Here is a 13,442-nt window from a genome sequence, read left to right as displayed (position 1 = left end):
GGTTTTGTTCTCAACCTGACCCAGGAGGCTATCACTCAAATCCAGTGACGGGGCTAGATAGAAAGGTCATCTATCAATTTTGCCCTGAAGGATGATGAATGAACTACAGCAGGGGTTCTTAACCATTTTTGAGGTCAAGGGCCACTTTGAGAATCTGATAAAAGTTATAGACTCTCTCTTTCCCCAGAAAGGAACAGATACACGTTTGCCCAGAATTTCAAGGGATTCATTTGTGGACCCTTAAAGAACCCACACACAATGAATACAGGAGGGTCTCCTGAAAGAGTCAAAGAAATTAGAAAAGAATATAAAAGTGAAATGCAAGGCGACACCAATCCAATGGTGTTGCAAGCCTTTGAAATGCTTAGGTGATTTGTGAATTGACAGTTTAGGTCCTAAGTTCTCAAGAAAACAATGCAGGACAGGGTGTCTGACAAGGAAGAAACTGTTTTCTATTACTGTCCAGACACAGCCGCCGGCAAATGTGAAGATCGATACCTTAGGGAAAGATAACCTTTGGAAATTACATTAATGCTCTTTGTCCAGGAAGATGGCTCAATGTAAAGATACGATAAGTGAGTAATCTCTGAAAATGAACAGGGCTATTAAATGAGGGTAAATGGCCTGCCAACAGCAGCCTAGTACAATGAAACCCAATATAATGACAGCTGTTCTAAGCTGATGGCCCAAACAGGTTTATCATCATATTAACTGTCCTAAAAGGCAGGCGGAAGAGGGAAATGTTATACTATTAAGTCATTATAGTTAATAGGTTGTGGGGCTACTTAACAGGGCGTTTGCGTGGGCAGGCTAAATGTCAGAGGAGGTTAAATGGAATTAGCAGCCGGGAGCACTTACCAGCATGTCCCAGGTGAAAGATAATTGTGCTAGGAGCAAAAGTAAAGTTGGAGATATTGGCACCAATCCGGATCCACTAAACAATGGGAAGAAATAAATTAAAAAGACATTACAATTTGAAAGGGAGGCAACACATGGCATGTCAATGCTAGTCCAATGAAGAATCCTCAGGGCTCACAAGTTCATGCATACTTGGACAGGGAATTTTTGCGTGACAATTACCCTATTCGAAGTCTTTAGGAAAAATTGTTCCCCACTACTTTTTTTTTCCTTTCCTTTTTGTAGAAAGGCATTCCAACACCCACACTCAAATGTGGTTGGGTAGCCCTAACCGGTTTGGCTCAGTGAAAAGAGCATCGGCCTGCGGACTGAAAGGTCCCAGATTCGGTTCTGGTCAAGGGCATGTGCCTTGGTTGCGGCCACATCTCCAGTGGGGGGTGTGCAGGAGGCAGCTGATTGATGTTTCTCATTAATGTTTCTAACTCTATATTCCTCTCCCTTCCTCTCTGTAAAAAAAACAATAAAATACATATTTTTTAAATGTGCTTGGGTAACTCAAACCTGAACATCATATATTTGACAGCAAGCTTTTCTATTTTAAAACAGGTGAAGCCATGAAGCAAAAGGTCAGAAACTGCATTCACAATAAAGTAACTGGCACCCCTGCTATTTTCTCTAAGTGTTGGTAAGGTAAACCCACTGGCAGCTGGTAGGATGCGTGCTTTTGCAATGGGTTCCTTGGCTTTTGAAATTATGATCACTCAAATATGACAACAGGTACCCATAACCTAGGGTCTGGTTTCTGAAAGCTTGTGGCATACCTTTCAGATTTATATTGACCATTAACTATTTTATTAATATCAATGAATGGATTAGGAACAGGCAATTTTCCAAAAGATCCAATGAGTTTCTAATTTTCTGAATTTTGTTTATATGAATCTATGTTTAAAATTTTTAAAAAGAAAAAATAACTGGTAAAAAATTTTCAAATAGTACTTTAAAGTATAAAAGGTAAAAATTTCTTTTCTCTATATTCCTTAAAAAATCTCTTCTTAGAGGTAACCCTATTCTAACCCCTTGCCTTCTTCACTCAGTAAGACATCCTAACAATCTTGTCATATCAGCATATAAATCTATGCATTCTTTTAATAAACTGCTTATTATTCCACAGTATGGACATACCATAATTTATTTAACACTTGCTTTTACAAAGACTCTAGGTTGTTTATAGTTTTATGCTACAGTGCTGAAATGCACAGCTTTTGTACTGTTTTTATGTAGCTATAGGCATTGGGGCCTTGTTTTTTGTTTTGCTTTTTCTACACTTACCTCATCTGAACATTCCTAGAGAGAGCATCCCAGTCCGTATACCTTTATCATTTTCAATGGCCATTGGGTACTTTCTCACGCCCCTTATTAATGGAGTGGTTTATTTGGCTGCTTCCCCACAGTGGAGACTTTTAGTTATTCTAAAAGTTTTTGACCACTGGTGCAGGTCTCAGCTGCTGGACCCCTTTGGAGCTGTGCTGAGGCCAGAGCACAAAGCCTCCTTTGGAACAGCTACATCTGCTAAGTCTGGCGCCAGACACATGCTGCCCATGCTAATTACAGCTACTTACCAGAGCAAAGAGCAGGAGCAGGGGTGAGAGGATCAGGGCAGTGAATGTATTCGACACCACTGTGGGGGGCCTCTTCTCAGGCTCACGGAACAGGTGCTGCCAAAATAAGTCACATCAATAATATTTAAGAACATGCCCTTCCCAGTAGGAGCTGCCATGTTTACCAGGGTCCAAAATGCCATTGACAGTCAAGTTGAGGAACTGTCTCTGAGGCTAAAACCCCCTGGCAATGAATGGCCACTTGGCCTTTAGCCTCATCTCAATGCTGGCTTCTGATCCCAGAGGTCTCTTTTCAAAGACAATACACTAGTCTCAGCTCACTACTTGGCCAACCCTTTTTATCCCTTCAAAGACTCATTGCCATTTAGAGGTTGGGAAATGCAATCCATCAAGTGGCATTTGCCTAGTATCAAAGAGGGAGCCCAGGTATATGAATGGCTTAAGCAACACACCCAAGGCAGGAGTCTGGATTTCGTAATGCTACTGGGTCCCCAGGGTGGAAATGTCCATCATATGTTACTCCTCCACTTAAGTCAGCTAACTGGTATTAACCTCATTCTCTTTATCAGAGTCCTACTACCCTACTCGAGGGCGCTTGTCTTTCTTTTTTTAATAGTGAAATAAGAGTAGTCTGCTTGGAACGCTTCAACATTAATTTACACGTAGGTTTCCACATTATTACAGTAAGATCATTTCTCATAAATACAAAATAATTCACTGAGGGGATCACCTGTTTTCTTAACCAGTGATGAAACTGTTGAACAATTCTTGTGCTTATTTTGTAAAGTGTTTTAGAAACTTTTTAAAGCATTTCTTGCCTTATCCATTTTCTTTATCTGTTGGTTGTTTTGTTTTTTAAATCCTTACCCCAGGATATTTTTTTCTATTGATTTTTATAGAATGGAAGGGGAGGGGGATAGAGACATCAACATGAGACACATTCATTAGTTGCCTTCTGCATGAGCATTGACTGGGGCAGAGGATGGAACCTGCAACAGAGGTATGTGCCCTTGACCGGGAATCACACCCACGTCCCTTAGATCCAAGGGCTGGTGCTCTAACCACTGAGAAAACCGGCCAATGCTATCCATTATGTTTTGACCTTCACAGCAGTCTGTGAGCTGTGCTGGGCAGGGATGGCTAATATTTATATGCAAAGAAGGTGAATCCCAGAAAAGAGGGAGAATTTGCCTCGGGGAGGAAAGCCCTGTTGTCCCAGTTAAGTTTTCCACCAGTCAGCCCCATAAGCCCTGATTTATGCAGGAGCAGACAGAAAGAAGCCAAGCCCAGTTTTGCTATAGCCCAGTGATCTCAGGCTGTACCTCCTGGATGTTTAAGAAAACAGACTCAATTTATGAGATTGGCTACAACCACCTGCTTTATGGGAGCTGGTCACAGGGCTCTTTGAGCCTGTTTTGTCAGGTCTAGGACACGACTGATATATGCTCTGCCTAATTCACAGGGTGGTGAGGACCAACCAAACTATACATCATTATATAGACAGGTTAAAGAAGGGACCAGAGCCACCGTCCAGAGGTCTGCTGCCATTTCACATTTTCTTGTGCTTAGTGGAGAAGCCTCTTGAAATATACCTGAATTTCCTGTTTGGGGGTGAAAAGGTTCTTGGACAGGACAGTCGATGGAGCATCTTCCTCAGGGAACTTGATGACCACGTCAGCCTAAAAGAGTAAGAGCATCTTTAAAGTCACAGGGACAGAGAAGGGGGTAAGATTCACCAGCACAATAGTACTCCCTAACTCACATCCAGGACCATAACTGGAAAAAGCTCAAAGCAGTCCAATCACTTCTAAGTCAGCAAACTGAGGCAGTAAAAATTTCAAGAACAAAATAATAATTTGTTGAAAATGCATTTTAGAGCAAGAGTTCCAATTTTCTACCATCCTGGTGAGCTGCTTAATATAAAAATCTCAGCTGGTACTCAGGCTGTTACAGTTGCAATCAGAAAACACTCAGTGTCCCTGGGAAGTGTGATTTAGTCACAAGAAAAAAGAAGGAAAAAAAAGAAAGAAAAGAAATGAAAATGCGCTCTCATACAAAAAGCAGCCCAAAGTCCAGGAGAAGAAAAAGAGCTTTGAATACAACACAAGAAACACAGCTGCCCCTTTGTCTTGCAAAGGGAGTCAACCACCATTCAAGGATGCAATTTGGTCTCTGTTACCTTTCCAACCTCTTTGTCTCCTGCTGCTGACCAGATTCATCAGGTGCTCCAGTAAAATAGATCAAACAGATTGCAGTGAAAGTACCTCAGGCTTTTCTGCAGACTATTCCCCAGTGATTAATCCACAGCCTCATATACTATTCTGATAAACCCTTGCAATTCTTCAATATCTAGCTCAAATGCCATGCTTTTTAAGAAGTTTTCTCTTATCAATTATGATACACAGGTGAAAGGCACTATGTAAATCAACATGTTATGCAAATGTTGATAAGTTTATTAGCATTTTGAATATCCTATAATTCAATGCTCCACACCATTCTGAATTGTTACTGGAACTCAAATCTTACCCAACCTCTATCCCACAAGGTATACCATATCTCAAAAGCCAAGCCCTTTATCTCTAGCATTTATGTATTCTACATAGTCCTTTGATGTAATATGAAAACCTTCTTCCAGTATAACTTTTATAGAAATTTGCTAGAACCCACAAGGGCAAATGTATAATTCATTCATTCACTCGATTACTATTTATTAAGCGCCTACTATGTGCCAGGCCATATCATGCCTCTAAGGCTACTAATAGCGACAGCACACAGCCCCTCACCTCACAATGCATATCTGTTGCCCTGTGAGTGGCATAGGCAAGGCTAGGGTAAAAAAAAAACAAAAACACCCAGGCCCCTGAAAAGGAACTGTCTGTGTCTGACTGTGGCACAGCCACTCTTGCCTAGGTCAAGGTGCATTTAGGCACATACCACATTCCAAAGGATTGGGTTCTTCAAAGTGGCATCTCCGATGATCAAGTAGAGAGTGTAGATGCCAGACGCGGAGTCAAATTCGATCTTTCTCTCAGAAGTATCCAGTTCAAACTTGTACACATTCTTGCTGTCCGGCTCAGCTACAAACACTACTTCCTGGCCAGTCTTCTGGTTATGGAGTCGGACAAATGTCTGTATGAAACAATAATATTGTATCATATGATAATTTAAAAACGCCCTCAGGGCCCAATATTGAATCAATGAGGCAGCAGACTGCTGGCTCTTTCAAGACAGTGAGAGCGGCTGCCTGAGCGCGCGGAAGGAGTGGCCATCCCACCCTGGCTCCTGGCTCAGAGATAACTTTTGCTATTATAATGTAAGAAATTTAACTTAGGGATGCAGCCAATTCTTGACACTTGGAGGATGAATGCCCAGTTTGTGGATGATTTAGTGCTTTGCTGTTGCTTCAATTTCTTCTTCCTGCCAGCCTTTTGGCCACTTCACTGCCCAATTAACTTCTTTACCAGAGGATAAAAAGAAGGGAAATGAGGTGGAACTGTGAGAGGTCCATTTTCAATTTCCTACTGCCTCCAGCTAAAGATTTAGTAGTGCAGGCTTGGAGACTGATAGCAAGGCAGAGTTCTAATCAAGCAGAGCAGCCTGGTGTCACCGAGAGCGCCCAGGCTCTGAAGACAGACAGACTTGGATCCACTACTTATTAACAGAGCAGGTTACTTAACTTCCTTAGACCTTGATTTTTTCATCTTTATGACAATAAGAAGATTAACTTCAACATGTGGTATATCTGTGTGAAGATTCCTGATAATGTATGCAAAGCATTTAGCACAGGACCTACTCTAGCTGGTCAACAACACAGCCGATATCATCAATATGATGGTACCGTTTTATCCTCCCAATGCCATAAGAAACTAAGGTTTCTGCTCATTATAATTGCAGCAAAACTTAATATCCACTCAGAGCTTTTCTTCAAAATAAAGAATTCAACAAGGCAAGTAGACTTGTTCCATTTTATAGATCATAAGGCATGCGGATTAAATGAGTTACACAGCTAATGCTGGATCCACAGAAAAAATACAAATCCCATATGTTACTCTATACCTGGGCAACGAACCCTCAAAGATATTTAGGAAAAGGTTCCAGAGATGTGAAGCATCCTGGCTACAGTCTTGGCCAAGAATGGGATTTCAGGAGCTCAGATGCCTGATCTTCCTCCTGTTAGAGCCAAGTGCAGGTGGCAGCCAGGCTTGTCTGCAAAATACTGTTATACCTGAGAGGTCTCTAAGCCACGGTTTTCAAACCAGAATCTTAGATGAAACAAGTATTCAGTTAAAGTTACATTTCCTCACTAACTTTCCTACCCTAACCCAAATCTCACCAATTTATTAGTCTTATAATTTCCTTTTTGCATATTCTTTCTTCCCTTGTGCTGTTTGGTTGATAAATATCATTCTGAGAAGAGCTGTGAAATGCTAAGAGGCTAAGTACTTAACAGTTGGTTAGCCATGGTCCTGATCAAGTACACAACCCAGCTCTCTGGAACCTGAGGGTGGAAGGGAGAGAAGAACAGAGAAGTGCTGAGATGATGTTCCTGTGGGCAGTCATGCTGGGGGCTGGGCACAAGCGCAACCACTGCAGCTACAGGAAACAGAAAGCAAATTCCAAGAAAATTCTCCCAACTCAGAGGTCTGCTCTGAAGCTGCCCTTCCAGCATGGACACAAGTCTAGTGGCTCTTTGCCAAAGCATTGCTTACAAAGCTCCTAAATCAAGGCTATTAAGTCCCATACTCTTTCCTATCTGTCAGTATTCAGAGTATTTATCTGCATTTCCGCGGATGGGACAGGTCTGAGGGCAATTACTGCTAACCATAGGGGATGACAGAAGTGCCTGAGAGGAAAAGGAGGCCATATCTGATTCTCTAGGAAAAGAACTTGGTTTGAAATCTTTCAAAGAATATTATTACTTTATAAAACTGAAACCTATCGCTCTCATAATATGACATAGGCACAAGTTATCGATAAAAAGAACTGTTCTTCAGATTCCCACAAATAGAAGTCTGCTTTGGCCAGAACAAAAACATGCTTGAGCCCATTGCCTAGATTTTTCTTTTATCAAAATAATTTAAGACATGGTTTTTGGCAGGGGTTTTTGTCAGAAAGAAAGTCTCAATTAAGTGCTAATCTGTCTTAAATATATCTTCTCAATACCAGCTAATATTTTAAAAAGAAGAGTGTATGCCAGGTTCAGGGTTACAATCAATATGAGAAGGGGCAGTGTCACGTGGGAGAACTGGGTGGACCTTCAGGGTGCAGAGTGAAGATCTGAAAGCAGGAATTTGGAATCTTCTCTAGCCAGTTAGACAGCTGACTCTAATATTTCAAGGCAAGAGAACGCCTGGGCTTTTTCCTGACCTGGTGAGGGGTGAGCTCAGCACCAGTATTCACATCTACCAGCTGGAAGAACAAAGCAAAGTTCTGGTGGCTGTCTGCGATGAACGTGCCCTTGGCCTTGGCTGGGTAGGTCACCCTGAAAGAGACATTTATACAGTAAATTTATAGAGAGGATTTGCACATGTCTAAGAACAGAGTAAAGAATGCAAACTTCACTTCATTTTCTAACTTCCCTCTCTCATTGTTGAGGAGACATGGAGAGTGCCTGTGACCTGAGGGTTAATTGGATTGATAAAACCAGGACCGAGAAAAGCACAGAATAAATTTTTAGCAGGGTCTGGAGAAATGTTATGTTATGTGTCCAGGCTTTCTTTCACTTCAAGGACCTAAGGACGTCAACCAAGTCAGGCTCGGATCCTGTCCACCTGCAGCGCCTGTCAAATATGGCCCTCCAAAGTTAGGACCTATGAAAAGGCTGACAAGTGGGCTGAACCCTGATCAATTACTAATGGTTATGTAGAAGGCTGTGTTAAAAAAAGATTCTGAGTTCAGCAGGAACAAATGCTGTGACTAATCAATGATGTTTTTCATGAACTTGAGAAAGGGTATCATATCCCTGCTGCTGGGTATGTGCCGTCTCAGTTCTAAGAACCTATGATGCTTCCAACATTTCCCCGACACACTGTGGGCCAAAGAGAGTTGTCATGAGGCCACTCAAAGCAACTTCAGGACTGTAAAGACAAAGAGATTACACCAGAATATAAATTAATATACTGCTTCCTTCACTGAGAATGTATTTCTTTTTAAAATCATCATCTTAACTAAATAATGTGCTTCGTGATGTAGCTGACTCAGACTTACTCCTTATTTCATGGACCGGTTTACTCAGAGACTGACAGCTGGTACAGGTATCTCCCCAAACTGCTTGGATGCCAAGCAGCACCCCTGGTGTGTCAGAACTATAGCCTCTTTAAGTTGAAGTGCAAGCTGGATCACTGATGACAGAAATGACATCTAGAGGAGCTCAGTTCAAGCCTGAGCTCTCCTGTGCTCAGGCGGCATCCCACCTACCGTGTGGTTTTGGGTGCTATACTCTGATCCTTATCCACAGTGGAGAGATCAACATTTGTGATGCCAACTTCAGTGGAAATCTTGACCCTGAGCTAGAGTAAAACACAGAAGAAAATCGCCACGTCAACAGGTAGGTATGTCAGGAATTAACACACATATCCAAACTATGAACCAGGAGGTCACGTTTCAATTCCAGGTCTTTTCTTATGTCCTTTAAAATAAATAAGGGGGAAATCCTTAAGCAACACCCTTCAAATGATTTAAATCAAAATCAACAGGTACTCACTTCTAATGACAGCTAACTATTGAGTGTTAAAGACACTGACTTTACAAAGACTATCTCTTTTAATCCTCACAACTCTGTAAGGCAGTGCTATTTCAGATGGGGAAATTGAATCCATGTTAGGCACCTTGCTATCCAGCTTCCCAGCAGCACTTATTACTCTGTGCCAAGCAGACTAAGTCTACCCATGGAGACCTAAGAAGCCATGGCAGCCATCTGTACTGCTGATCAAGTACTTCTGGTTCTCCTGAGCATATGGTAGAATTGAATTTTTCTGCCCCTCTGAAGTAAAGCATAGCCATGTGACTTGCTTTGGCCAACGAAATGTGAGCAAAAGTGATGTGTGTCACTTCCAAGTGAAAACTTTAAGAGTCAGTGTGTAATTCTTTTTTCCTCTGACAAGAGCAACGTACAGAGAAATGTTTTCTCTTTCAGCTTGGGTCCCAGAATAAGAAAACATGAAGCAGAGCCTCCAGTTGACAGATCAGACAACTAGCTTGGGCCAAAAAGAAATTCTTGTTTTTTTGTTTTTTTTTTAATAAATTTTTATTGTTCATATTATTACAAATGTTCCTTTCCCCACCCTCTGTCCTTTCCCCACCCCCCATTGTCCTCATCCATAGGTGCACAATTTATGTTCAGTCTCTTCCCACATCTCCCTCTCCCCTTTTCCCCCAAGAATCATCAGTTCACTCCCCTTCCATACCTCTGATTCTATTATATTCAGCAGTTAATATTGTTCATCAGATTTTTTTTTTTAGTTTCCTTGGTTTTTAGATTCACTTGTTGATAGTTACGTATTTGTTGTTCATAATTTTTATCTTTATTTACTTTCTCTTCTGAAAGAACCCCCTTCAGCAATTCATATAATTCTAGTTTGGTGGTGATGAACTCCTTTAGCTTTTTTTTTATTAGTGAAGCTCTTTATCTGACCTTCGAATCTGAGTGATAGCTTTGCTGGATAGATTATCTTTGGCTGTAGGTTCTTACTATTCATCACCTTGAATATTTCTTGCCATTCCCGTCTGGCATGCATGGTTTCTGTTGAGAAATCAGCTGACAATCGTATAGGTGTTCCTTTATAGGTAACTACCTGCTTAGCTCTTGCTGCTTTTAATATTCTCTCTTTGTCTTTTGCTTTTGGAATCTTAATTATGATTTGTCTTGGTGTGGTCCTCTTTGGATTCCTTTTATTTGGAGTTCTGTGTGCTTCCTGGACTTGTAAGTCCAATTCTTTCACCAGGTGGGGGAAGTTTTCTGTCACTATTTCTTTCAGTATGTTTTCGATATCTTGCTCTCTTTCATCTTCTGGGACCCCCATAATTCTGATGTTGGATCGTTTGAAGTTGTCCCAGAGGTTTCTTACATTATCTTCAATTTTCTGGATTCTCTTGCCTTCTAGCTTCTGCAGAGGAGTGTCTTCTGGCTCTTTATGTTCCAAATCTTTGACTTGATTCTTGCGATCTTCTATTCTGTTTTTAGGACTCTTAGGCTTTTCCAGCTCCTCCGCGCTTCCTTCTGGTTTTCTCCTTGCTTCTTGTTGTAGGATTTCCAGTCAGTCGACTTTCCTGTAGTTCTGGGTAATGTCCATTTTATATTTTAGTTGTATTTTTTGAAATTGTTGTGTGCGGCTGCGGCTAGTTGCCTACCCGAGCAGCCATCTTGGATTCTCTCAAGAAATTCTTGTTTTAAGCCAGTGTTTGCCAACCTTTTGGTCCACAGACCACCGGTTGGCGACCGCTGCTCACAATACTTCCTTAAACCAGCGGTTGCCAACCTTTGGACCTCACAGACCACCACTGGTCCACGAACACAGGTTAGTGACCGCTGTTTTAAGCCACCAAAATTTTAGAGTTTATTATAAGCACAAACCAGTCCGTCTTGACTCTTACTATGTTTGAATTCTACACTCAGTGTATCCTATATAATAAAAGGCTAATATACAAACTGTCCCCTCGACCAGGAATTCGACCAGCAGGCAGGCCGGCCAACCGCCTATGTCCCCACCCACTGGCCAGGCTGGCAGGAGCCCACCCATGTACAAATTCATGCACCAGGCCACACACACACACACACACACACACACACACACACACTGAATGGCCAGATTATTTTGCAGTCAGAAATCATAATAATCTGGCCACTCAGTGTATACATTCCTTATAAACATCTTCACAAAGAGGAGCTCACTGATGCCAGTACACAAATTTTAAAAAATTAAAATATAAAATTCCAAAAAAGATTGAAAATATGTTGTCTATTCATGAAGAATTTTTTATTTAAAATGTAAATTTGAATGTGCAAATTATGCAAACACACCAAAGGCACTTATGTGCAAACATCTGTGAGACTTCCAAATATTTGATAAGCCTGAATGCAATACTTAAGGAAATCTTTGCCAAAATCTACTGGTTTATAGTCTAAGTCAGGATCAAGGAATAGAGATAGAGGACTGGATAAATAAATGAAGGATAGCTTCAGCATTTTTCTAAAATGTACTATCAAGGTGTGACAGCCTCAAATCAAGGACAAACAAGAAAAATTTAAAAAGAATAAAGATACTATCAAGTAATTCCTTTTAACAGCCTACTCTTCTGCCATCATAATAATTATTTTGTGACAACAGCCTGCATTATAAGATTGAATAGGAGTGTTCTGTTGTGCTTAAAAAAAAAAAGAAAAAAAGAAATCTGAATGTAAAGATTTATTATCAGAAGCTGTAAGGCTATTACCTATTTTTTGAATACATAGCCACCTATTGGCAGAATTATATTTAGTATCACTGCTTGTCACTGAATCTAGGCAATGGGTGACTGAGGCAGTATGGGAAAACAGTTGGCCTTTAAGTTGAATAAAACCCCAAGGACAGAGTTGGGAGTCTCTACTTTGATTCTTTGGGCTCTCTGCTGAGCAAAAAGCTTCTCGTACTGGGCTCAGAAATAGCAGGCTCTCTTTCTATATAAAGCTCAACCCAGAGACAAACTGACACTACTTCCATTTGAAAAAAAACTGGAGTGGAAGGTTCATCTGGAGCACCTAGGCACAGGGGATATACAGAGAGGGCAAGATATACTCCCTGTCCTAAAGGGAAGCATACATGCAAAGCTAAATTATAAGAGACCAGGCTGCTTTAATGGAAGGATTAACAAAGTGCTACAAAAGCACAGAAGGACCGTGACTCAAGTTGGCCTCGGGGTATCCCTGGCTGGGAAGTAGAAATGTAAGGAAGGAGTTGTTTAGTAATACCCCATACTATTTAAAAAAAAAAAAAAAATAGCCGAAACTGGCTTAGCTCAGTGGATAGAGCGTCAGCCTGCGGACTGAAAGGTCCCAGGTTCGATTCGGTCAAGGGCATGTACCTTGGTTGCGGGCACATCCCCAGTAAGGGGTGTGCAGGAGGCAGCTGGTCAGTGTCTCTCTCTCATCGATGTTTCTAACTCTCTCTCTCTCTCTCTCTCTCTCTCTCTCTCTCTCTCTCTCTCTCTCTCTTCCTCTCTGTAAAAAATCAATTAAAAAAATATTTAAAATAATAATAATAATAATAATCTGTCTTCAGTAATTACTCTGCAATCTTCATCAATATTAAATAAGTCCCTCTTCACGCCAGTGACTCATTCTCTTAAGGATTTAAGTGAGTATATGCCCTTGAGTGGAATCGAACCCGGGACCCTTTAGTCTGGGCCAATGCTCTATCCACTGAGCCAAACTGGTTAGGGCTACCTTCTTCTTTATAAATGTTTTGTATCAAAAGTACCACCACCATCCCAAAAGTACCACCCAATATATATGATTTTAAAAATAATTGCTCTCCTTTTCCGCAGGATATACACAAACTGATGTTTAAAGACTTGTGTAAGGCTCTTCAATGTAGTGACAAGGAAGCCATCAGTTTTTTGCTTAGACTCCCGACTATAAACTTACAACAATAAGATGATCACTAAAGCCTACTAATCAAGATTCAATTGTGTTTGTTCTAAGAATATTCCCAGACAATACAGACACACGAATGACAAAAGGGCAAACTGCGGTGAACTCAAGCCAACTGGGGTTTGCTCTCAGCCCTAATTTTATTTTATTTTTAAAATATATTTTATTGATTTTTTACAGAGAGGAAGGAAGAGAGATAGAGAGTTAGAAACATTGATCAGCTGCCCCCTACACACTCCCTACTGGGGATGTGCCCGCAACCAAGATACATGCCCTTGATCAGAATCGGACCTGGGACCCTCGAGTCCACAGGCCAATGCTCCATCCACTGAACCAAA

General features: G+C 41.1%; 1 protein-coding gene across 2 annotated transcripts in view; it reads right to left on the bottom strand.

The window, feature by feature from the left end:
- The window catches only part of RPN2 (ribophorin II), a 48,824-nt gene that overhangs the window by 5,998 nt on the left and 29,384 nt on the right, over positions 1–13,442 (bottom strand). For both annotated transcript variants that reach the window (XM_084888648.1, XM_084888647.1), the window contains exons 10-15: positions 8,895–8,986; positions 7,845–7,959; positions 5,412–5,606; positions 4,070–4,156; positions 2,478–2,573; positions 859–934 (exon numbers count right to left, since the gene is read on the bottom strand). In XM_084888648.1, the coding sequence (XP_084744774.1) occupies positions 859–934; positions 2,478–2,573; positions 4,070–4,156; positions 5,412–5,606; positions 7,845–7,959; positions 8,895–8,986 (661 nt within the window). The remainder of the gene's footprint in view (positions 1–858; positions 935–2,477; positions 2,574–4,069; positions 4,157–5,411; positions 5,607–7,844; positions 7,960–8,894; positions 8,987–13,442) is intronic.

This window comes from Pipistrellus hanaki (assembly GCF_964339955.1).
Source record: "Pipistrellus hanaki genome assembly, chromosome: 6".
Lineage (NCBI taxonomy): Eukaryota > Metazoa > Chordata > Mammalia > Chiroptera > Vespertilionidae > Pipistrellus > Pipistrellus hanaki.
Note: the sequence above shows the minus strand (reverse complement) of the source record. Positions and strands in the feature narration are given on the sequence as shown.